The sequence below is a fragment of the Odocoileus virginianus genome, chromosome 9, assembly GCF_023699985.2.
Source record: "Odocoileus virginianus isolate 20LAN1187 ecotype Illinois chromosome 9, Ovbor_1.2, whole genome shotgun sequence".
Lineage (NCBI taxonomy): Eukaryota > Metazoa > Chordata > Mammalia > Artiodactyla > Cervidae > Odocoileus > Odocoileus virginianus.
In genome coordinates this window covers 16,864,536-16,890,230 of record NC_069682.1, presented here as the reverse complement: position 1 = coordinate 16,890,230, position 25,695 = coordinate 16,864,536, and the positions used below count along the sequence as shown (strand labels likewise).

Genomic DNA, 25,695 nt, shown 5'->3' with positions numbered 1-25,695 from the left:
TTACAAATAAGAAAACTGATGCCTGGAGAAAAACATTAAAATTATTTTCTGACCTGGCTAGTGGGCCAGCGTTCTGTTCGATACCATCCACATTCAGACTTTCCAACTAGCATGGAAAGCTCCTACCATCTTCCCGTCTTCGTCTCTCCTTCCCTGCAATGTGGCCACACTCAGTTCTATGCCAGCCTTTTCTCATTCTCCCAAATATTGAGTGTAATCATATTCCCGACACAGTGGACTGAACTCATCCACTTTTGGGACCCTAATCCCTGTGCTTTAGGAGTTTACATGCATGGATGGGACACCTTTGATCCCAACACCATCCAGATGTTCCAAGACTCCAAAAACACACTCTTTGGACCACGGCCTCCTAGGCTTCATAATCCTAGACTACTGATACCCCACCCCAACTCCAGAATCCTCCCAGGCTATCAGGGTAACACCTCCCTGAGCTGCACTGACCACCTGCCCAGATGTGGCAGCGCTTCACCATCATCCTCCCCAGGCTCGCCTTCCTTGACTTTCTGCCATGTCTGTCTTGCCATTCCTCATCATGGAATTAATCTAAAAAAATTATTTTTCTAAATAGCAAGGTCCTACTATATTGAACTCTATTCAATATCCTGTGATAAGCCATAATGGAAAAGAATGTTAAAAGAATGTATAAAACTGAATAATATAGCAGAAATGAACACAACACTGTAAATCAACTCTACTTCAATAAAATAAATTAAAAATAATTATTTTCCTTTCTCATCCCTTTAAGGGTTGTTGGCTATGATCCCACCACCATGTGGACTAGACTTAACTAACACATTACTTCAGCTAGATTTTCCTGCCTCCAGCAGCCTATTTACTCATTTCTAATTACTTCTCTCCCTCAAGTTTTCAAGGTGTCTTCACAATTCCCATCACCTTGAACCCCCAAATCTGCTTCAACACCTCCCATCTGCACATGGGCTATCATCTCCAAGATAAAACACAAGGTCAGAGCTCAAGTCTGGGGCTGGATTGGGGAGGATTAATTAGCCTGCCACACTGTGGAATCTGGACTTATCTTGGGGGCATTGAGAAGCCCATTCAAAAACTTCGCTGTAAAAAGACCACTCTGGAGGCTTTGGGAAGAAGAAATGGAATTGAGCTACAGGAAGATACACGGTGGGGGTTCAACAAATACACATAGGGGATGGGGGTGAATCAAGAATCTCTAAATACTGTACTTTGTGCAGAGTAGATACATCATAGATACAGAGAACTAATTTATTTAGGCTCTGATTCTCAGAAAAATGTATACAGAAAATATTTAGTAAACTTTAAAAAAGGCATAGTTGCGACTCAGAATATTCCTGCTGTCTTGTCATCAGGCAAACGAAACCTATTATGCAATGGACAGATGGTGCAATAAGATATAAAATGAAATTAGCAATGATGAAACCCAGAAGGAAATGAGGAAAAAGGTCAATATGCTAAAGGTCAAAGGAATTTGGCTCCATCTCGTCTCGTTTTGTAAAGGTCTGAGGTCACAGCTATTAATGGCTTTTACCACAGGGAAGTTGTAGGACTTCCTACAACTGTGTAGAGGCACCAGACACTCACCCAGGGTTGTTCAAAGCTATAGGTACGTCGCCGATCCTCCACGTCTTCATCCTGTTTTGCTTGCTGAAATTCTTGCCGGAGACGCTGTATCCGATCATGGTTGCTAGGAGTTGATCTGTTGCTGAAAGACAAAATGGGCAACAATGAACACTCTTCAGAAATACAATCTGTGGATGGCAGTTACTAGGGAAAAAATGGCAGCGTGCTGTGAAATGGTGCTGTTTGGGAGGAAGTGAAATTTTAAGACCATATCTAGGCATTTCAAATCTGTGTTCATTTTGTTCTTATGATTAAGACTTATGGAGGTGATTTCAGGCAGATATTCAAGACGGTGAGCAGTATTTTTAGACATTCCTTTTTTACGCAGCTCTTTAAAAGCCTCATTTCCTCTGTAATCTGGTAAGGTGTTGGCAACAACAATAGTTTAGAAAGGACACTGCATGAAAAATCATAAATACCAAGGTCCTCTACCTTCTTGGAATAAGACACAGTGCCTCTGGGCTGTGGCTTCTTTGTATACAGAAAGTGCACATAAGAATTCCTTCTGCTCCAAATATCACAGTTGTAACAATCAAGTGAGATAATGCCATACATTATAGCCTCACAAACATGCAGTATTATTTACATAATGCCATTATATAATGTTCTTATTTATGAGTTATCAGAGGTCTAAACACAAAAGCTAACACTCATAGCATAAACAAAAAACAATTTAAAGACAACTTCAGGTGGTAGTTGAATTGAATGAATAAGTTAATAATATTGTTGCCTGAATTTTGATAACTTTGAATTCTGTTTTATCCTCACAGAAAGCTTATAAGATAGGTGCAGAAGGTAGTATTTCATACACACATGCGCGCGTGCACGCGCACACACACACACACACACACATACACATACAGATACAAACTGCCATTCAGAGAAGATAAGGAACTTGTTTCCAGTCTTTCCCCGGCCAGTTGGGAAAGCTGAGACTAGAATTCAGAATTTTCTAGCCACTCTCAGACAGGGAAGAATCTGCCTGCAATGCAGAAGAACCTGGTTCGATCCCTAGGTCAGGCAGATCCCCTGGAGCGGAGCATGACAACCCACTCCAGCATTTTTGCCGACAGTGGAGCCGGTCGGGGACCCTACAGTCCATTCAGTTCAGTCGCTCAGTCATGTCCTACTCTTTGCGACCCCATGAACCGCAGCATGCCAGGCCTCCCTGTCCGTCACCAACTCGCGGAGTCCACCCAAACCCATGTCCATTGAGTCGGTGATGCCATCCAACCATCTTATCCTCTGTTGTCCCCTTCTTCTCCTGCCCTCAATCTTTCCCAGCATCAGGGTCTTTTCCAATGAGTCAGCTCTTCGCATCAGGTGGCCAAAGTATTGGAGTTCAGGGTTGCAAAAAATTGAACATGGCTGAAGTGACCGAGTATGCACAAATCAATCTTAAATCTCACGGTGCTTTTGGTCAATTCCATTCCCTTAGCACAAAATCACATCCAATCCGGACAGCTACTCAAGCACATTTGGTACACAGTTTTCCAATGAAACTTTAGATTTCTTGAGGGCAAGAACCAAGTCTTATATTTATCACATATACCCTCCAAGCTGGTGGCAGAATGGGAAGCTGTCAGCCAACAGAAGGATGGGTCCCTTCATGGAGCATACGCTGCCCTGGTTAGAGCAGATCTGACTTCTCTTGGCCACACAGCTCCTGGGTAGTGGCATTTGTGAGGGCTAGCCTGGAAAGAGAACGTGTCAGAGAAGAGACTATAAAATTCTCAAACTCACATATGTCTTTGTATTATTTCACAAATTTTGAGGGACTCTAAAGGTTTGAAAATCTCGAACTGAAATGATCACATTGAGGACCATAACATGAACACCTTCTAAGAAGACAGGATTGTCTCTCTTCACTTCATCTCCTGGGTAGGTTCCTACCACCTTCACGTTTCTATTAATTTCATGAGAGTTTTTGAAATAGCCGGTTGACACATTCAATTTGATGATTTTCCCATCAAAGAAAACTCATTTTCCCTTTGTTTCTCTTCTGACAAATCTTTGGGATTGATCAGCTGGAGGACATAGAAAGTTAATGCATCTGTAGGATGTGCAACTTGACACATGAGGCATCCTTCCACTGCTTCAGACTTCCCCTCCACACTCTTGAGCCTGGCAGCCTAGCAGGCTTTTAGGTCACATATACAGCATCTTATCTTGCCCCAGCAGACACATTTTCGCAGTGTAATGCCCAAACCACAGAACTCCTCACTCTCCATGGGAAACAGTGATGGTATAGGCATGTGTGTACATTCCTCAGACAAAGGCTAGGAGAGTCAACATTCATTCATCTCACTCCCTCTTTCCAGCTGTGACTCTCTTTTGTTCCTGGCTAACTTTACAGCATTTTCTTTTTTTTTTGACCAGGTAGCTCAGTTTGTAGAATCTTCGTTCCCCAAACAGGGATTGAACACAGTTCCCCTGCCATGGAAAGGGGGAGTCCTAACTACTGGACTGCCAGAGAATTCCCTAAGTGTTCCTCTAATGTCCTTTCATTCTTTCTTTTTGACTGTACTGGGTCTTCAATGCTGTGCACAGGCTTTCTCTAGTTGCAGTTAGTGGGGGCTACTCTTTGTTGTGGGTGTGCAGGCTTTTCATTGTGGCGACTTCTCTTGTGGAGCAGAGGCTCTAGGCACATGGGCTTCAGTAACTGCAGCACAGGGCCTCAGTAGTTGCGGTTCGCAGTCCCTAGTGTGGGCTCAGAAGTTCCGGCACATGGGCTTAAGTTGCCTGCAGGATGTGGAATCTTCCTGGATTAGTGATCAAACCCATGTCCCCTTTATTGGCTGGTGGCTTCCCATCCACTGTACTGTCAGAGAAGTCCAACTTCACAGTTTTTACTAGAGGGATTTAGGAGGCTTGACTGATGAAGTATTTTACAAGTCCAAGTAGAAATATTTTCCTATTATTTATTTTCATGTAGCACAGTTTTAACCTCATAATTATTAGGTCCATGAAGTCCAAGCCGTTGGTGAAAACAGACTTCTTACTATTTGTGATTACTTGAACATACAGTCTCCCAACAAGGGAAGTGGACCCAGGGTCCTTAATGTTCAATTCTAGTGACCTTCATGTTTCTCATAGGCTAAGACAAGTCCTGGAAGTCATTTCCAACCTTATTTCCAAATCTGAGCTGCTGGCAAGACCACTGTCTCACTCTCTTTTCCTCGCTTCCTTTCTTCTTATGCTCTAGAAGAAGCAGACTGACCTGCCCGAGACTAGCAAAGCACCTGGGGGTTGAAGGCTGTGGCAGTTTCCTGATGGATGGAGGTTCTCAAAGACTGGGAGCCCATTAAGCAGCCTTGGGCGATAGCAGCAGGCAGCCTGCAGGTGAGACCCTGGCTTCCAGAGATGTAATATTGCAACCGCTCAGCTCTGCCTCTTGGGGCAGGTCCTAAGCGTCAATATCTCACATCTGGATTTCTGAAGTTTTTGGTTACCTCTTCTGCCAAGAAGGCCAAAAGAAATTTGAAATGCTTATTAGCATTAGTGATGAGTTCCTGAAGACCCCAATCAACTTACATTTGGGTTCATTGCCAACTTAAAGTTGCTCATTATTATTACTTTTTGGTGAGGAATATATAAAGATATCACCTAAGTCGATCAGGTGGGTGAATAAAACAATAAAACTCTTTATGAGGAGTCAATCAGTCAATCAATTATAATTGATTCCCCCTCATACGGAGAGGAATCAAAGATGCTTTTTGTGCAAAAAAACCCACATAGTTTACATTCAACACTAGCATTTAGCATGTTGGTGTTTATACATGTGCACACACACATGTATGTATGTGTGTGTGTGTATGTGTGTGAGGGAATGGGTGTGTGTATTTTAAACTAAATGAAGATTCTAACAGAATCAAGAAAGCGTACATTGGATCAGACACTATAGAGATCCCTAAACCACATGTACAACCTAACCTTGACTTATACGGAACTCAGATCTTTCCCATTCAATTACCATGGGGATGTACCCTTTCCTATCAGAGGTAGATCACAGAGTGCTAAGCCTTAAAACCTTCAGATTGGACTCCTGCAATGTGCTTCACAAATGAAAGTAGCTGAAAACACCAATCCATGCCAAATGCAGCCACAATCCTATTTGTAGATAAGCATCAGAGCCCATCCTCCACCCATGCCGCACAGGCGTATATACTCCAGCCATCTTCTTAGGTGCTCTGAATGAGGGAAAAACTTCATAACCGAGGCTCTCACCACTACACATGTCTTGTATATGAATCTCATCATCCAGAATGCTTGTTTAAAAATGCTGATTAAGACTCACCTTGAGATATTCTGAGCCAATCAATCCATCCACTGCAGGCCCAGGAATCTGCATACATTTGAAAGCACTGCAAGTGCTTTGAAAACTATGCCTGCAGGTTTCATTTGCTGTTGTTCAGTTAATAAGTTGTGTCCGATTCTGTGACCCCATGGACAGCAGCATGCCAGGCTTCCCCATCCTTCTGTGTCTCCCGGAGTTTGCTTAAACTCAAGTCCGTTGAGTCGACGATGTTATCCAACCATGTCATCCTCTGCCACTCTCTTCTCCTTTTGCCTTCAATTTTCCCAGCATCAGGGTCTTCTCATGTCAGATGACCAAAGTTTTGGAGCTTCAGCTTCAGCGTCAATCCTTCCAATGAATATTCAGGGTTGACTTCCTTTAGGATTGACTGGTTTGATCTCCTTGCTGTCCAAGGGACTCTCAAGAGTCTTCTGCAGCACCACAGTTTGAAATCATCAATTCTTCAGCACTCAGCCTTTTGGTCCAACTCTCATATCTGTATATGACTACTAGAAAAGTCACAGCTTTGACTATATGGACCTTTGTCAGCGAAGCGATGTCTTTGCTTTTTAATATGCTAGAGGAGGAAATGGCTACCCACTCCAGTATTGTTGTCTCAAGAAGCCCATGAACAGTATGAAAAGGCAGGCCTCATAGTTGGGACAAATTCCAGTGCATGCAGGACAATTAACTAAAGAGTGAAGGAGACCCACTGTGCTATGACAATTGGGGGAAATATGCTTGGTCTACAAAGGGAGGCCCTTACTTGGTTCCAGTAGATTATTGTCCTGAAAGAGTACAGGTCTGATGTTGCCTTCTAAGTTTTTTTTTTGAGAGAGAAGTCAGAGTTATAGTCTTCCCACCTCCTAATTTTAAATATTGGCTTGTTTTATTTTTTCAGTCCTAGGTGAGACAAAAAATGTTTGTTGCCTGCTAGCTTGTAATCTCCACTTTATATTCTGCAGATGCTGCTTATCTTGTATGTTGCCTTTCTAGTCTATTTACTTTCACTGCACTGAGATAAGGCTACAGGATCCCTAGTGAGAGGCCCAAGAAACAAATATTAAAGAAAAAAAAAAGACCACTTAGCATTGTCCATGGAGCCTTGCCTCTGCTCCTGAGTTGTCTAACCCATGGGCACACTGGCCTGCAAGCTTGAGTTCCGACCTATCTTTTCAGATCAGCATTTGCTGAGATAGAAGCATTTGTGATGTAACTGATGAATTCTTCATGGACTAAAAATACTTTACCATTTGCATGTTTAATTATGCAGAGGAAATCCAGAAAGCTGGAATAGAGGGCAAGGGAGAAAAACCACTTGTGGTTCTGGAAAAGGAGGTACCTCCTAGGGAAACACTTCCCTTTCTATGGAAAGAAGGAGAGCGTGAAAGGAAAGAGAGGAGCTAGACAGAGGGAGGGCATGGATCCAGGGGCTCAGAAAGGGGAGAAGCTTCTAGTTTCTAAGAGAAGAGAGGCTCCCAAGAAAGAGAGAAGATAAATTTGCTCGTATCTTTCTTTCTTAGATAACCTCTCCTTTTCTTTCCATCTTTCCATTTCTTCTAGGAAGTCGAATAATTCAAATTCCACCTCCTTGAAGCCTTTCCTTATACTGCAACCCCTGTTCATTTTTTTCCTTTCAACTCCTCAATAATCCTTGTTCTCTGGCATGTATATATTTTGTAAGTCACATCCCCATGGCAGGTAAATTGTTAGCAAGTATTTATAATGAATAGAATTTTCAGGTGTCCCACAATCCCTGTTTCTGGGATTCACACCTTTGTGAGTAAGTCACACTCAAACAATTGAGTGTGGGCAGGGCCCATGACTTGCTGCTATCCATAGAAGCGTGGCAAAGGTCACGAAATAGATATGATTATATGTATGTGGTTGTGTAGGAATGCAGGGTCCATCTTGCTGGTCCATCTCTCTCCTTTCTGGCACTGAAGAAGGAAGCCACCATGAATCCTACAGCTTCCAAGAAGTGAATGCTGCCAACGACTCTAAAAGCGGGAAGTGGTACTTCCCTAGAAGAGGAGCCTCTGGGTGAGAACACAGGCTGCTGACATCTTGGTTGCACCAGAATGAGACCCTGAGAAGGGGATTCTGCTAAGCTGTTGTCACACTCCAGACCCATGAAACTGATACAGTGTGTTGTTTGAAGCTGCTGAGTCTGTTAACTTGTTCTTCAGCAAGAAAACAAATGCCCATTGATGATGGCCTTGGCCATGTGACTTGATCTGGCCAGTAGGATGTTAGTGGCTGTGACGCAAACAGGGATTTGCAACGCAATTGCATGGTGGGTCTCCCCCTGGTGACCACAAAAGATAACATGTAAATTCCCTAAACCTTCCTGTCTTCCATACAAGCACATATCCCCACCACCATCACCACCACATCACCCTTTGACAATGTGAAGGGGATGTACACACTAACTAAATATCAAGTGGCCTAGAAGGGCACGCAGAACTATGCCTTGCCGACACTTGCAACCTAATAAATATTGCCTGTTGCAAAGCCTGTTTGATAAAAGAGGAAGAGAGAGGAAACTTACTTGATGAATGAGTTTCACCACTACCATTTATACAGTTAGTCACTCCAAAGTTTTGGTCTTTGAGAAAAATTGCCCAAAGTAAATATAATTGCACAAGATGTCAATGAAAGATGGTAACTGCCAGATCTTAATGCATGCAACCAACAGAGCATGCTCTCCTCTCGACACCAGTTACAGCCAAAATGCCCCATGGAAGTCTATCCAAAGGCGTAGGATGACTCCTTTTGTCAAACTCCCCACCACTTCACCAAAACACCCCACTCTGACTCTGTGCTCTCTGCAATCAGCCCTCATAAGGTCAAAGCAGCATTGCGAGGATCTTCCAGAGTGTAGTGAGAACAGACGCCTCAACCAGGTTGTTTGGTAAAACTAAACTCAAGGACTCATTCTAGTTTTTTCTTTCTGGCAGAGACTGGTAACCAGCTAGGATGTGGGTCACACACAACCCACAAGGAGATATTCCTGGTTAAAATGGGTTTTACCTAGTTTGCCAAGGATTCAGTACATAACAAGTGGTGCAGAAGTAAAGAATCCACCTGCCAATGCAGGAGATGCAGGAGATGCAGGAGATGTGGGTTTGATCCCTGGGTTGCGAAGATCCCCTGGAGAAGGGAATGGCAGCCCACTCCAGTATTTATGCCTAGGAAATCCCATGAACAGAGGAGCCTGAGGTCACAAAGAGAAGGACACGACTGAGCAACCGAGCATGCATGCACTGCGTAACAGATTCCCTTCAAATCCCCAATTTACAAAAGAATAGGTACATAGTAAAAAATTTTGGTTAACCATATCAGCTCATACCTTCAGCTTCTTCATTTTTGTTATATACTTCTCAGCTCTACCAATTCACTTTTTTGGCCTAAGTACAAAATTCTATTCTAAATGCTAATAAATTTCACACCTGTACTTGGCATTGGGATGCAAGAGGATGTTATTCTCTTTCTCAATTAAAAAGATGCAAAAGCCAATTTCCAAACTATATCTGAGACGGTGGAAATAACAGAGCTTCACACTGAAAGCATTTCCCTGGTGTATATCCATCCCTCCCCGCAGGTATTCCATGGGCACCAGAGGGGAAAACTGCCCACTTTTCTGCTGAAGGTGCTCTTTCTTCTCCACCTGTCGGGACTTCAAAGACCTATCCTCTCCAGATCCTAGGATTCCGCAGTTAAGATGCTGAACCCTCATTATGGTCTGCACCACAGCACATTTAGAAAGGAGAGAGTAAACTAAAGCTTCCAGGACTCCATTCATGAACACTCAGATCCTGTTCTGCTGACGTCCGTCTTCTCCAAGACTTGGCAGTGTCTTCAGGTAACAACTCAGCCTTCATGCGAGGTTCCTCGGTTTTAGTCGACCTATTTAAGGGAGGTGTACCTTTTTATTGATTTCCTCAGTATTTACACAGATGGAAAGGCAAATCCTGCAAGATTACTTGTTATTTTTGGAAACATTTTCACTGGAGAAAAATTAAAGCCTATTTCCCTCCCTTGTCCCGTTAATTCTTCTAACATCCTAGGAAAGGAAAATCTTTTAGTCCCTTTATTCATACCAATGGCAAGTCTAAAATTCAACTATTTCTAGGATGTCACTTAAATCAGACACCAGGCCTGGAGCAGGCCAAAACTGACACTGGGAAAAGCATATGTAGGGCAGACCTGTCACACAGCTACGGAAACAGGCAGCCAGCGATGACCACAAGCGTCTCAGATCATTAAGCAACGTCTGACTGTGATGTCACGGGTGGATGTACAGAGTTGTAATCCTTTCAAAACAGACAGATTGTCAGCATGATAAAGTGGATATAAACACGTTCCTGGACAGGGATGACTGAAGTGTTGGGGGTGGGGATGTTACTGAACTAATAACGGATGCTGGCTCGGGGACCAGGAACCAACGCTGTTCAGAGGCTGCAGGTAAATAGCACTGTTCTCACTCAGATATTTTTCCATACTGATTAGCAATTCCATCAAATATTCCTGATCTTGTAATCGCCAGACAAGTAGTTATAATCTACAGATGTCAGATCTGAGTTCTTAATTGCTGTAAATTAGTGAGCAAACACAGGTTTCTCATTAAACCCATTACACCCCGTATGGTAAAACGGAGCACGTGTCATGCGTTCTCTTTCCTGGCATCCTCTGTGAAATCCTGGGGGCAGACAGAGCAGCAGAGAGAGATGGTAGGGTACGTGTGGCAGGTTCCTATCCCTGAAGGTAAGTTTATTCTGGGGGTAAAAAAAAAAACCCTCTAAATGGCAATGAATGTGCTGCCTATATTTTAACAATGAGTGACACTGCATCCCATCTTTGCTTCTTTAAGGCACAGTGGTGTCACCCCTCTGAAAACTTCTGCTTCTCTCAGAGCACTGGTCCCCACCCCAACCTTTTTGGCACCAGGGATCAGTTTTGTGAAGACAATTTTTCCACAGACCCGGATAGGATATGGTTTTGGGATGATTCAAGCACATTACATGGACAAGACAATGGCACCTCACTCCAGTACTCTTGCCTGGAAAATCCCATGGACGGCGGAGCCTGGTAGTCTGCAGTCCATTGGGTCGATACGAGTCAGACATGACTGAGCGACTTCACTTTCACTTTTCACTTTCACACACTGGAGAAGGAAATGGCCACCCACTCCAGTGTTCTTGCCCTGAGAATCTCAGGGACGGGGGAGCCTAGTGGGCTGCCGTCTATGGGGTCGCACAGAGTCAGACACGACTGAAGCGACAGCAGCAAGCACGTGACATTTATTGTGTACTTCCTTTCTTTCTGTTTTATTCTTAGTTGGAGGATAATTGCTTTACAATATTGTGTTGGCTTCTGCCATACAACAACATGAGTCAACCCTAAGTAATCACACGTCCTCCGCCTCTTGAACTCCCTCCCATTCCATCCTACCCCTCTAGATCGTCACAAAGCACCGGGTTGAGCTCCCAGTGTTATATAGAAACTTGCCTTTAGCTACCTATTTTACGCATGGCAATGCATTTCTATTATTACATCAGCTGCACCTCAGATCATCAGGCATTAGGTCCCAGAGTTCGGGGACCCTGTATTAGAGGAACTTGGAGACACTTCCTCCCGAGGCCCTGTCTCCTGTCCCCTGTGTAGGCGAAGAAGCATAAATTGAGAAATTAAAAGGGAAGGAAGGAACGGGCTAAAATGCCATGACAAAACCAACTCTGAACTTCAGCTTAGCTACACGCCTTAGCACAACCTGACTGAGAAAACTAGCTTTCTGCTATGGCTTTACCTCTCAGACTGGAAGATTTATGAGGAATGGGGGAAAGGGTGGGAGGGTTAAACCAAGAAATGTATCAATTACCAAACTACAAATAAAAATAGCTCCTCTGCACAAGCTTCATTAAGTTTTATCAGCAAGTATCTTGGGGTTTTACACTCAAACCACAGGTCATAAATTCACAGTAAATTCTCCATATGTTCACCAAACACCTGAATTCAATTTCTCTTCTGGTTGTGAAGTAGGAATGTGGTGCTCAAATTAATTATGCATGCAAAGTTAGTTTCTAACAAGGGCATTTTTTGGTGTGATGCTGAAAGGTATTTATAACATCTGAGATTTGAGGATAGGTCTTTCTTCAGCCTTAGTATTTTCATACTGGCATAAATTCTCTCTTCCAAGTTTGTACAGTGAAAAAATAAAGTTGGTGAATACCTTGTTATAATGTTCGCACTTTTCTGTAGATAATCCCAGATATTTATGAGATGTAACAGTCTTAAGGTTTACTCTAAGGATTTTAGACAAATATTTCTATGAGTAGGTACAAATCACCTTGAATTACAAGGAAAGTCTACAGTGAGACTAAATGGCTATATTTATATATGTCTATGTGTACATGTGAAATTAGCTACCTGGGAAATATCATGTCATTTTTGGTTTATTTTCACAGTTTTACTCATCATCTGTAATATGAAAAGAATTATGAGAAACTTATGCAAATCCCAAAGGCACTTACTTTCCTCAGCTGATAAAATTCATTTTCAGATTCTGACAGCCATGATTTGTTGTCCATTTCACACCAATTTCAGTGTAATAAATCATAAAAAATTAAAAACATATAGCTCTGTTCTCTGGGTTGAAAAGGTGGTCACCAAAGCTGTTAATACTGCATCTGCTTCTGATGTGATGCGTCAGAGGGAGGGTCACCTCTCTCCATCAGAAGGACCTGGGACTGGGGCTCTAGTCTGAGTTCCTCTGTGGTCATTCGGTAAAAGGGCTATCATTTTATCAGCAGCAGAATCTCAGGAATGTACCCCTCGCCCCCTTTTATTACTATCATCATTCTTCCTTATTAGCCTGTCACTGGGTTCAGGCAGGAGTGAGAAAAATTTAGCTTTACTTTTTTCAAGGGGAATTCCTCCACTCGCAAAGAATACACACATGCATAAGCATACATAATTTCAGGACCCCACAATAAATACATGAAAAAATATGTTCCACGTGAGCCTGACATGGCTCCTCCTGACTAGTAAATTTCACAGAAATAATCCAAGTTGGTTGCTACCCAAAATGGTTGCTCAGTCTTCTAGTTACACCTCCAGTGACACAAATGGTAAAACTCCATATCAAAAGTAATATTGTTTAGCAAGCTTTAAAAAATTATCAATGTAAAATTATCAGAGATCATATTCTAATAAGTCTTGCTAAACAGTCTTTGAATTTTGTGAGGGTGAATGTTAGAATCTAAAACCCCAGGGATGGTGGAGAAATTCATACTGAATCTACAGAAGCCCCTCTGAGAGAAGAGTGCTGAGCCGTAGACGGAAGCCGAGTCCTCAAGGCATGAGTCTTCCTAGCAGGCAACTCTGTGTGGCTTTAAACGAATAAATGATGGGAGAGAAAATGTTTTCCAGGTACACCTATGAATTTAAATGCACTCCTGAAAATAAAATGTTACTGCCTATAAGAAACCACATATGTCATTTTTCTTTGCACAATGCAAGAAGCAGTTATAATTTGGGGTTAATGCCCAAAGTGCATTTACTTTTCATAAATCGTGTGATTTTCTTGAACTGTCTATTAAATGGCAAGGACATGTAAGGTTATTCTAATGGGTTACAGAGTTGAGGAAAGTTTATAGATTATACTATTCATTCAATAAAACCATTGAGAATACAAAGTTTAGTGAGTTGTGACCTACAGTTAAAGTCTATGCTTCAAACTAAAATATGCATTTGAGTGTTTGAATAAATAGTGAATGGATTTTTAAAATTACAGGTGAAAACCTTGAAGAACTAAAAGTAGAGTGAAAATGAGGAATACATTATGGAAATTTGAAATAAAAAAGCAATGGAGATTAAATTACAAAACCTGATGGGGTTTGATGACAAAATAAAAACAATTATGTTCTTTTTCACATTATAGAGGTTTTATCATACAAGCATAGAAACTAATTATAGAACCATTATTTTAATTCTTTAATCATGAAATGATTACATAGAATTTAAGACTAACATTGTCTTTGTTTTTGCAGTCTCTGTCTTTAATGACAGCATAAATGCAAAATACTATAAAAACTAAGATTTTGTTTAAGATAAAAATTCTAATGCAATGCAGTGCTTAATGATCATAATTCTAAATAATGGTTAAATTCTATATGGCTTTTCTGAAATGATTCAAAGTGGAAAATAACATAACAGAAGATGTAATGCCTGTAGGTTTCATGAGTGCCTAACTCTAAAAGGTTTTGATACCTAAAATAAAAGTAGAAACATAAATTTACTCATTTTCTAAAAAACAGAACACTAGACAGGCCTAATAGCGAGTCTTCATCTATTATTTTCAAACATTTTAAAGAGCATTAGAATATTTTTTTGACTGGTAATTTTTTTTTTTTTACTTCTTTTTGTGCTCTGAATTAAATTCATAGTTATTAGTTAACAAATTACTCTTCTTCTATTCATGATTTGACCATGACCTAATTTATAAATTATTTATCTGGAAATAAATGAGACAAAAATGTCAATCAATTGAAGTTCTCATTCCATGCTTAGCTGAATTATTATGAGAAAGCAACAAAATGTGTGACCATATTGATTTGGAATTAATGGTGGACATCATTAATGATGCTTTTATGTTTTAAGCTTATATTTTTATTTGTGTTATACATGTTTCAATCTTTATGTTCAAAAATCCTTACAGAAAGCACTAAAGTCTCTTCCATCTTTGAAAGAAGGAAAAATGAATATCATTTAACTTTTAAACAGTTTTAAGATTCTCATGGCCTTTAGTTCTGATTACTGACTACTCTGAGTAAAAAAAAGGGAAGAAATTGAGCTGAATCTTACTCTATTGACTATAGGTATTACCCCCAAAGCCCTTTCACCTTTCTAACTTTTTTCTTCTTTTTTAAACAAACTCCCCATAATGGCACTTCTTATGCACCCACTTCTTTCTCCTAAAAAGGGCAATTTGCATGCTCATTGGCTAATTGTGAATCTGCTTAATTGACTTCTAGTTACTGGAAACTCCGTTGTATCATTTTGCTTAAATATTTATACATTTTAGAATTATACTGTAGCTGAATGAGAAAAAAATATTTCTTTTGTTGCCATAGTATTCATAGAAGTTTCTTTTCTTTCATTTGATTTTTTCTTTCTCAATTTCAGGGGTTTTTTAAATTTAAAAAAAATCAATAATATTGAATTCCAGACAAATCATTTAAAATGTGGAAAAGAACACTTTGACCTATATCAGTTCAGTTCAGTTCAGTTCAGTTGCTCAGTCATGTCCGACTCTTTGTGACCCCATGGACTGCAGCACATCAGGCCTCCCTGTCCATCACCAACCCCGGAGTTTACTCAAAAGTGAAAGTGAAGTCGCTCAGTCATGTCCGACTCTTTGCGACCCCATGGACTGTAGCCCACCAGGCTTCTCCGTCCATGGGATTCTCCAGGCAAGAATACTGGAGTGGGTTGCCAGTTCCTTCTCCAGGGGATCTTCCCGAACCCAGGTCTCCCGCATTGCAGGCAGATGCTTTAACCTTTGAGCCACCATTGAGTCGGTGATGCCATCCAACTATCTCATCCTCTGTCATCCCCTTCTCTTCCCGCCTTCAATCTTTCCAAGCATCAGGGTCTTTTCAAATGAGTCAGCTCTTCGCATCAGGTGGCCAAAGTACTGGAGTTTCAGCTTCAACATCAGTTCTTCCAACAAATATTCAGGACTGATTTCCTTTAGGATGGACTGGTTGGATATCCTTGCAGTCCAAGGGACTCTCAAGAGTCTTCTCCAACACCACAGTTCAAAAGCATCAATTCTTCAGCACTCAGCTTTCTTTATACTCCAACTCTCACATTCATACATGACTACTGGAAAAACCATAGTCTTCATTAGATGGACCTTTGTTGGCAAAGTAATGTGTCTGCTTTTTAATATGCTGTCTAGGTGGGTCGTAACTTTCCTTCCAAAGAGTAAGTGTCTTTTAATTTCATGGCTGCAGTCACCATCTGCAATGATTTTGGAGCCCAGAAGAATAAAGTCTGCCACTGTTTCCACTGTTTCCCTATCTATTTGCCATGAAGTGATGGGACAGGATGCCATGATCTTAGTTTTCTGAATGTTGAGTTTTAAGCCAACTTTTTCCCGCTCCTCTTTCACTTTCATCAAGAGGCCTTTAAGTCTTCTTCACTTTCGGCCATAAGGGTGGTATCATCTGCATATCTGAGGTTTTTGATATTTGTCCCGGCAATCTTGATTCCAGCTTGTGCTTCTTCCAGCCCAGTGTTTCTCATGATGTACTCTGCATACAAGTTAAATAAGCAGAGTGACAATATACAGCCTTGACGTACTCCTTTTCATATTTGGAACCAATCTCTTGTTCCATGTCCAATTCTAACTGTTGCTTCCTTACCTGCATACAGATTTCTCAAGAGGCAGATCAGGTGGTCTAGTATTCCCATCTCTTTCAGAATTTTCCACAGTTTATTGGGATCCACACAGTCAAAGGCATTGGCATAGTCAATTAAGCAGAAATAGATGTTTCTCTTGCTCTTTCAATGATCCAGCAGATGTTGGCAATTTGATCTCTGGTTCCTCTGCCTTTTCTAAAACCAGCTTGAACATCTGGAAGTTCACATATTGCTGAAGCCTGGCTTGGAGAATTTTGAGCATTACTTTACTAGCGTGTGAGATGAGTGCAATTGTGTAGTTTGGGCATTCTTTGGGATTGCCTTTTTGGAACTGGAATGAAAACAGACCTTTTCCAGTCCTGTGGCCACTGCTGAGTTTTCCAAATTTACTAGCATATTGAGTGCAGTACTTTCGCAGCATCATCTTTTAGGATTTGAAATAGCTCAACTGGAATTCCACCACCTCCACTAGCTTTGTTTGTAGTGATGCTTCCTAAGGCCCACTTGACTTCACATTCCAGGATGTTTGGCTCTAGGTGAGTGATCACACCATCGTGATTATCTGCGTCATGAAGATTTTTTTTGGTACAGTTCTTCTGTGTAGTCTTGCCACCTCTTCTTAATATCTTCTGCTTCTGATAGGTCTATACCATTTCTGTCCCTTATCGAACCCATCTTTGCCTGAAATGTTTCCTTGGTATCTCTAATTTTCTTGAAGAGATCTCTAGTCTTTCCCATTCTGTTGTTTTCCTCTATTTCTTTGCACGGATCACTGAGGAAGGCTTTCTTATCTCTCCTTGCTATTCTTTGGAACTCTGCATTCAAATGGATGTATCTTTCCTTTTCTCCTTTGCTTTTTGCTTCTCTTCTTTTCACAGCTATTTGTAAGGCCTCCTCAGACAGCCATTTTGCCTTTTTGTATTTTTTTCCTTGGGGATGGTCTTGATCCCTGTCTCCTGTACAGTGTAATGAACCTTTCATCCATAGTTCATCAGGCACTTAAATCTATTTCTCACTTCCAGTGTATAATTGTAAAAGATTTGATTTAGGTCATACGTGAATGGTCTAGTGGTTTTCCCTACTTTCTTCAATTTAAGTTTGAATTTGACAACAAGGAGTTAATGATCTGACCCACAGTCAGCTCTCGGTCTTGTTTTTGCTGACTATATAGAGCTTCTCCATCTTTGGCTGCAAAGAATATAATCAATCTGATTTTGGTGTTGACCATCTGGTGATGTCCATGTGTAGAGTCTTCTCTTGTGTTGTTGGAAGATGGTGTTTGCTATGACCAGTGTGTTCTCTTGGCAAAACTCTATTAGCCTTTGCCCTGCTTCATTCATTCTCCAAGGCCAAATTTGCCTGTTACTCCAGGTGTTTCTTGACTTCCTACTTTTGCATTCCAGTCCCCTGTAATGAAAAGGACATCTCTTTTGGGTGTTAGTTCTAGAAGGTCTTGTAGGTCTTCATAGAACCGTTCAACTTCAGCTTCTTCAGCATCACTGGTTGGGGCATAGACTTGGATTACCGTGATATCGAACAGTTTGCCTTGGAAATGAACAGAGATCATTCTGTTGTTTTTAAGACTGCACACAAGTACTGCATTTTGGATTCTTTTGTTGGCGATGATGGCCACTCCATTTCTTCTAAGGGATTCTTGCCCACAGTAGTAGATATAATGGTCATCTGAGTTAAATTCACCCATTCCAGTCCATTTTAGTTCACTGATTCCTAAAATGTCGACCTTTATAAGGTGATTTATATGGTGAAATTTTCACTTCTCTATGTCTAATATGGTATTCAAAGAATTTAACCTGACAGTATACTCATTTAAATAACTTTCTTTAGGGGAAAAAACCCTAATTTAACAAGATTACAGATTTTAGTAAAGATTTGTTTTACTGCCATAAACATAGAATTTTTTTATCTTTCAATTAATATTGAAGAGCTGGAAAACAGAATAACTACCCAGCCAAGGTGCTATTGAACCATGAGTGGGAGAGGCAAAGGTCACGAGAATTCAGGTATACATTTCAAAACCAGCCTTGATGCCTGAAGGCTCCCCAAGGCAGCAGTAGTGCCAGTTGCACCTGAGGACAGAGGAGAAAGAAATGGGACAAAACAGCTGCTAAAGCCCAGTATGGTCCCTTACAAGCAGATTGTAACACCGCCTGTCCCATATTTTTATGTTCAACTGATGTCCAAGTACTGGTGTGCAGAGAAGCTAAGCCAAGACCAAACCGAACTAATTATGTGTATAGTAGAACAGAAGGCCAGAATGAACATAGACATAGACTTTGACATAGATTTAGCTGTAAACATGAGCAATTTTCTAACACAGCATTTATACTAAAGAACTAGTTGGGGATATTCTCTTGAGTGGCAAAAGAAGGATTTAGAAAATCTATACCAAAATATTACCCATGTTTGTCAGAAACCACTTAACCTGACATGAAGCTTCATTGAGTCTCAGGAGTCACAGATCTCAACGATATTGTTTTGTCTTTTCTCATATTGTAATGTCTCTACAGACTGGCACTGATGTTGTTTCATTCTGATATCACAATAGTGTCTCCATGGATTTTGGTTGACATTTTGTTTTGACATTATGCTACAACAGACCTCTACTGACATTTCATTTTGTCACTGCGACACTGTTTCTATAGGTTTCTGTTACATTATTTTGTTTTGACATCAAAATGTCATCTCCATGGTCTTGGCAAGACATTATCTACAGAACTTTGTGAAGATGTATGGAGTCCTTGGAATAGATAGGTAAACTGCAGAACATTTAATAAATTTGAAGGTGCTTTTGAGAAACACAAATTTATATGAAACTTACTGCAAATTTTGCAAAATTGTTTCCATCAAGTCACTAGAGTTTATTACAACATGGATTCAGTTAAGGAGTTGATTTTCTATCTTTCCAATAACATGTCAAAAACTTGGAGAAGTAATCCACTACTCTTCTGTTGCCAGAATCTAGATTTTTTTTTTCTTTTAATCAATATAGTCTGTTTCTTCTGTGTGTTGCAAACTGAATTAAAATGTAAGAGGTATGCATGAAGTATACAATTATAACTATATTTTGCTGAATTTAAGACATCATTAAATCGCCATTTGTAGCAACATGGATGAACCTAGAGATTATCATACTAAGCAAAGCAAGTCAGAAAGAGAAAGACAAATATTATACGATATCACTTATATGTGGAATCTAAAATATGACACAAACAAACTTATTTAGAAGACAGAAACAGACTCAGATATACAAAACAAATTTATGGTTAGCAAAGGGTAAAGGAGGTGGGGGATGGATAAATTAAGAGTTTGGAATTAGTAGATACAAACTACTGTTTATAATATAGATAAACAACAAGGCCCTACTGTATAGCACAGGGAAATGTATTCAATTTCCTATAAAAAACCACAATGAAAAAGAATATGTATATATATGTGTGGGCTTCCCAGGTGGCTCAGTGGTAAAGAATCTGCCTGCCTGTATTTACAAACCCTATACAAACATAATCCAATTCGTCATATAATTTTAATTTTAGAAAGAATATATGTGAGAAATTACTCCCAATAGATCACACTGGAGAAGGTATTCCTATATATGACCTCATATCTTTCCATTTATTGCACAATTGATCATAATAAAAACATTAATAAATCTCATACATCCCTTCCATTGAAAATGGTCATTTTGTTATACAATTTCCCTTTTACAAGTACGTATGTTAAAAATGACTCCTGGAACTTAGTGCTAATGAGAGCATTTCTCCAAATAAACTCATACATTTCCTTTTGTCATAGAGGATGGTTTTCATGTTGTCCTTTTTGCCTTAGCTACCAATAAACTCTGAGATATACTTAATGTCCAATTAAAATTACACAATCAATTTTCTAATATACCTTTTACTTTTGGGAGTCCTTTTAAACTTCATCTTAATAACCATTTTGAAGAGCTGCTTCCAATAATTTTTAGAAATTCGGTGGTCAGTTCTCCTGTAAGAATAAATTTTGTTTCGCTAATGACAGTGAGTAGAGGTCCACAATGACCACTCTATTGAGTATGGACTCTAAAGCCTAGAATTTCTTTCCCTAGTTTGAGTAGTTATTTATTCCAACTCTTCTAATAGACATAACACTTGGCTAATAATAAGTGTATGCAAATAACGTGAGATGATGTCTAAGAAAGCCTGTAACCCAGGCACTTGATAAACACTGAAAACAATGACTTCTGAGACAGGCAGGAAGTAGATTATACATCTGGTCCTGTAGCTCAGGAAAGAAGTGATTTCGAAGGGAATATCAGCTGCCATCAACACATGCCATGCATATTTAAGCCATGACAGTGGATTGGATACAGAAAGAACATGTTGAAAGAGAAGAGGGATTTATATATATGATAAATTCAACAAATATTGTTAGAAAAGGAGTAGGTTTACTTTTTGCAGCAATAGAGAAGCAAAAGGGAAGGCTGGATTGTGCTTATGAAAGGGGGGATCTCATGATATAAAAATGTGCCCAGTCTGAGCAGCACCTTAAGTAACCTGGAAGGCTTTGCTGCTAAAGGCTCATTGCAGGGAGTCCCCATGGGTGGAAACACTAGCCTCTCTGCTCCCTTCAGGCTGGGCCTCGGGCTTGTGATACCTGGGCTGCTGGCCGGTGGTATCTGCTGCTGCGCTGATGACGAAGCAGAGTGTCCTCAGGGGTTGTCAATCTCCTTCCTTTCATGAGAGCTAAGCTTTCACTAATTGAAAGAAATTTTAGAGTAACTTAAAATTTTGCTTGAATGAACTAAACATGACAGCTCTGATAGACTGTTGTCTTGAGTATCCTAAGTCCAAATCTCTAACCTTCTCATTTCCTTAATGTTAGGTGAATATCTGTTATCAAGTATGTTCTACCAAGAGTTTGGTTAATGCTTCTCAAGAAAAGAGTACATGAAAGAGTCTAGTATGTGCGCTCTCCTGATGAAGGCTACCATTCACTATATTCTCAGTATTTCTTTAGAGATGGGTTACCCAGTTTGTGTAACTTCCAAGTCCCAAGGGATATTATTACGAAGGAGACTTAAAAAAGACCCCCCAAACTTAATTAGCTTTATGTTTTGTCCTTTTAATTTTGCAATTAAGATCTCAGGATTTTAGAAGCAATTAAAATATCATTTTAAAGATTTTTACCAATAATGTAAGTCTAATTAATGAACAAAAGGAGCATAAAAGGACAACAAGGTTTTGAATTTTTAAGAGAAAAGCCAGGATTTATCAGTAACGATGACCATAATCTGTGCTTGGAAGATCAAGATGTTGAGCATTCCAGAAATCTTTTATTTGATAACATTTTAAGTAAAACTCTCATTCAAAACATGGGTGTATATGGACTATAGCCCCCTAGGCTCCTCTGTCCATGTAATTTTTCAGGCAAGACTACTGGTGTGGGTTGCCATTTCCTCTTCTAGGGGATCTTCCTGACCCAGGGATTAAACCCCTATCTTCTGCATGGGCAGGTGGATTCTTTACCACTGAGTCACCTGGGAAAACCAAACTTTTCAACTAAATCTTAAGTTTGACATATGCATTTGTTACCCTTTTTGTATCCATTTGTGGGGGGTGTGCTCTGAGACTTTAGTCAAATTCAATCCATGAATAACCTCCAACCCTAGGCATATCACATCTTGCCAAGTTGTAACTGACGGTATAAAGGATTGAAAAGCTTATATTTTAAAAAAGGCAGGCATTCTCAACTTTTTGCCACAGTGTGTTTCTAAAAACCACATCGTAAAGTGAATCACATTTTCCCATAGGAGCAATCTTATAATTGGAGGTTATGTTTCTGACCAAGGAGTTGGCACCAGACAAGGCCATGATACAGTAGCAATGGCTCATATAAGCAAAGATATAATAATTCTAAATCTTTATAGTTAGCTAATAGTAAAAGTAGACTGCAAATACTGTAAAATGAGTTTAACTGTGATCTATGTATTACTTATACAAGAAAACACAAGATTCTAGAGAATATATATATATATAGGTATCTATACATATATATATAGATATATCTATATATAGATATATCTATCTATAGGCTTTCCTTGTGGCTCAGATGGTAAAGTGTCTGCCTGCAATGCGGGCGACCCAGGTTCAATCCCTGGGTTGGGAAGATCCCCTGGAGAAGGAAATGACAACCCACTCCAGTAGTCTTGCCTGGAGAGTCCCATGGACAGAGGAGCCTGGTAGCTTACAGTCCATGGGGTCGCAAAGAGTCAGACATGACTGAGCGACTTCACTACCTATAGTACTAAGAAATTTTTAGAAATTTGGCACCAAATGAATATGCCAACTAAATATTGTAATCATTTTTTTTTTTTAACCGAAAATGGCTTTACAGAGGATCAAGATCAGATTTTGTTTTGGACGATGAAGAAAGATATCTAGTTAAATCCTTTAATTTTACCCTGTAGACCCAACATGCTTTTTATGTGATTTTTTACAGATCTTTCAGTTACTTTGAAAAAATTTCCCTGTAGTTAACAGAGACTTTGGAATAAAATAAAGTCATCAACTTCAGAACTCTTCCAAAATGCTAGAGCCAGGACAACACAGATTGTCCAATTAAGTGTTTGGGTGTGTGTTGATCTCCATCATGGCATTTAACATTTTATTCAAATGCCATTTAAAAAACAAACCCAGCTTTAGAAAAAGGAATATTCAATAATTTCCTAGATAATTGGTAGAACTGGCATAGAACAACATCCAGGCTGTCCTTGGACTGTCTGGCTTTCCTGTCTCCTCGCTCAGACACCGGCTGGGAAGGTTAAGGCAAAGAAAAGGAAACCGTAAGTGTTTTTTACACAGTGTGGAATGAACAGCCGACACTCAAATAAATTTTATACTGCAGACTCTAGTCTACCATCACAGGACCACTTTAAAAGAAGAACCGAAGAACACTCAAATCATAAGGTAGCTTTGAGATCCTTCTCTTTATCAAAGAAGAAATTGAGGCCCAGAGATAAAATGGCCTGCCAAAGTTATTAACAAACTAGGAGAGAGCGGATTCAGGACGATGCAAATATACAGATTCTTAGCCCAGGGCTATGCCAGGTTGGCCCATGTCTTAACATTCTGTTGTTGCTGTTGTCTTCCTGATGCATAGAATTTGGAGAAAAAGCTTTCTCATCTGTGCCAGACTCAAAGGGGATCTCTCTCTCTCACACACACACACAGACACACATGTATATATAATAAACTTTCAGATCATAATATGAATTTAAAGCAAGCATATGTATCCGCAGGGCTCTCACCCTTCAGGCATTGAGACCTCCACACACCACCCACGATCGACTATGGCAGAAGCAGCCCTCAGTGTGATCTGGAAACAATCTGTCAGATCCAAGGAAAAGGGGGCTTTTTAGAGGTGAGTGTAGCCTAGGGTTTGAAAGCAGAGAGCCGGGTTCCATCAGGCTTCCTCCACCTCTGATCAGTCGTGTAAATTGAATCAGATGACAAAATGTCTAAACCTCTTCTGTGAAGTGGGAATTTCCTTGCAGGTTCACTGTGGGGATTAAATAAAGAAAAATAGAAAGAACAGCCCAACCTTGGTAAACCCTGCCTTAACAGCATCTCCCCTCTGCAGAAATCCATCCTAAAGAGGTTGGGATTAGCAAATACACACTGCTATATATAAATTAAGCAACAAGGACCTACTGTATATCAGAGAACTCTACTCAATATTCTGTAATAATAAAATAATAAAAAAATAGTATTCTTTTCCTACAGGGAAAAGGACTCTGAAAAAGATTTTATATATATATATATCAATATAACTGAATCAGTTTATTGTACACATGAAACTAATATATTGTAAAATATTTCAATTTAAGAAAAGCCACCATAAAGAGTTGAATTAAAAAATAATAAACATAAAACTACTCCTTATTTATTCCACATGGGATCAACCAAGTAAAGTCTTTAATGTCTATTATTCCTAAAAGAGCACCATATTTGAGGTATAACAAACACAAAAATAAGAAGAACACCAGCCTCTGGCCATTTTAATGCGGATCCTCTGAAAGTCAGTCAAATTTATAGGAGTCCTTTGTCTAAGCTCTTTTATTAGTAGTCAGTTGGATTCAAAGTCTGGTAGAAAAGATGAATTAAATATTAATCAAAGTCCAGTGAATTTTAAGCATCTATCCCATTATCTTAAATGCAACTGCAGACAAACCACCAAAGCAAATCTGTTTCCTTCCCCCTAACCCTTCAACATAAATAAGCCTTTTAGTCTTTTCCCTGATGGTGTAACTCATACCAAATGATGACACTATTTACAGTATCTGCTTTAAAAGGGCATAGCTTCCATTCCTATTTCAATTAAAGCCATTGTGCAATTATGCTTTCAAGAAACAATTAACAGAGGAAAAAACCATTTCCCTGGCTCCAGCCTTTTTAGAGCTGGGTAGTGCGGGCCCTTTCTTACCACGAGTGGCATTGAAGTAATTATTTAATGTTAAGGTTCACTTCCTCGGGTGTAAATTTTGGTTTTAGTTGACACTAAAAAGAAACATCAATTTATTAGGAGATAAAACTTGTTCTGCAGTAATGGAGCAGCTGCGTACATAAATTTATCGTAGTTTAATGTTCTCACACATAAAGCAATTAGAGTTTTCTGACAAACAGACTTGCCACTGACATGACAGCGTGTATGGTGGTGGGGATGGTGGCGGGACAGGAAGGAGACTATGAGGCTTCAGCGGAAAGCTCTCCAAGGAAACATAAAATGATAATAATATGTGTTGGGCAAATACCAGTGAAGCTCTCACTTCAGTGAGTGTGAATGCAAAGAAATACTGCAAATTTTACAGCCGTGGGTGAATCCTCTCAGCACCCACAGCTTTCCTGGCAATGGTCCGACTTCAGAATGCCTGGAACTGAGCCCGCCTGAATTCTGAGCAAAGGACGACACAGACAGTCCCAGTCAGGCATCACCTGATTCTCTCCATCAATAAGGAACGACCGCAGACAGAAGAGCAGCCGCAAAGATTTCCAATCGCTGAATGCCTGGGCCACGCTCACTGGGTAACTGGGTAGGAAAACTAAGGCACATTTCCCCAAGAGTGTGCCTCTCCCTACACTGTCCCTGTCTTCCGCACACCACCCCTCCTTTTTTAAAAAAAATTTTTTTATTTAAAAAATTTTTTATTTTATATTGGAGTACAGTTGATGAATGACATTATGATAGTTTCAGATGTATAGCAGAGTGATTCAGTTACACATACACATGTATCTATTCTTTTTCAAATTCTTTTCCCATTTTGGTTGTTACATAATATT

General features: G+C 40.0%; 1 protein-coding gene across 1 annotated transcript in view; it reads right to left on the bottom strand.

Moving 5' to 3' along the window:
• Positions 1-25,695, bottom strand: part of PARD3 (par-3 family cell polarity regulator) — a 554,870-nt gene that overhangs the window by 14,889 nt on the left and 514,286 nt on the right. The window contains 1 exon segment of the mRNA XM_070472024.1: positions 1,597-1,717. Coding sequence (XP_070328125.1) covers positions 1,597-1,717 — 121 coding nt within the window.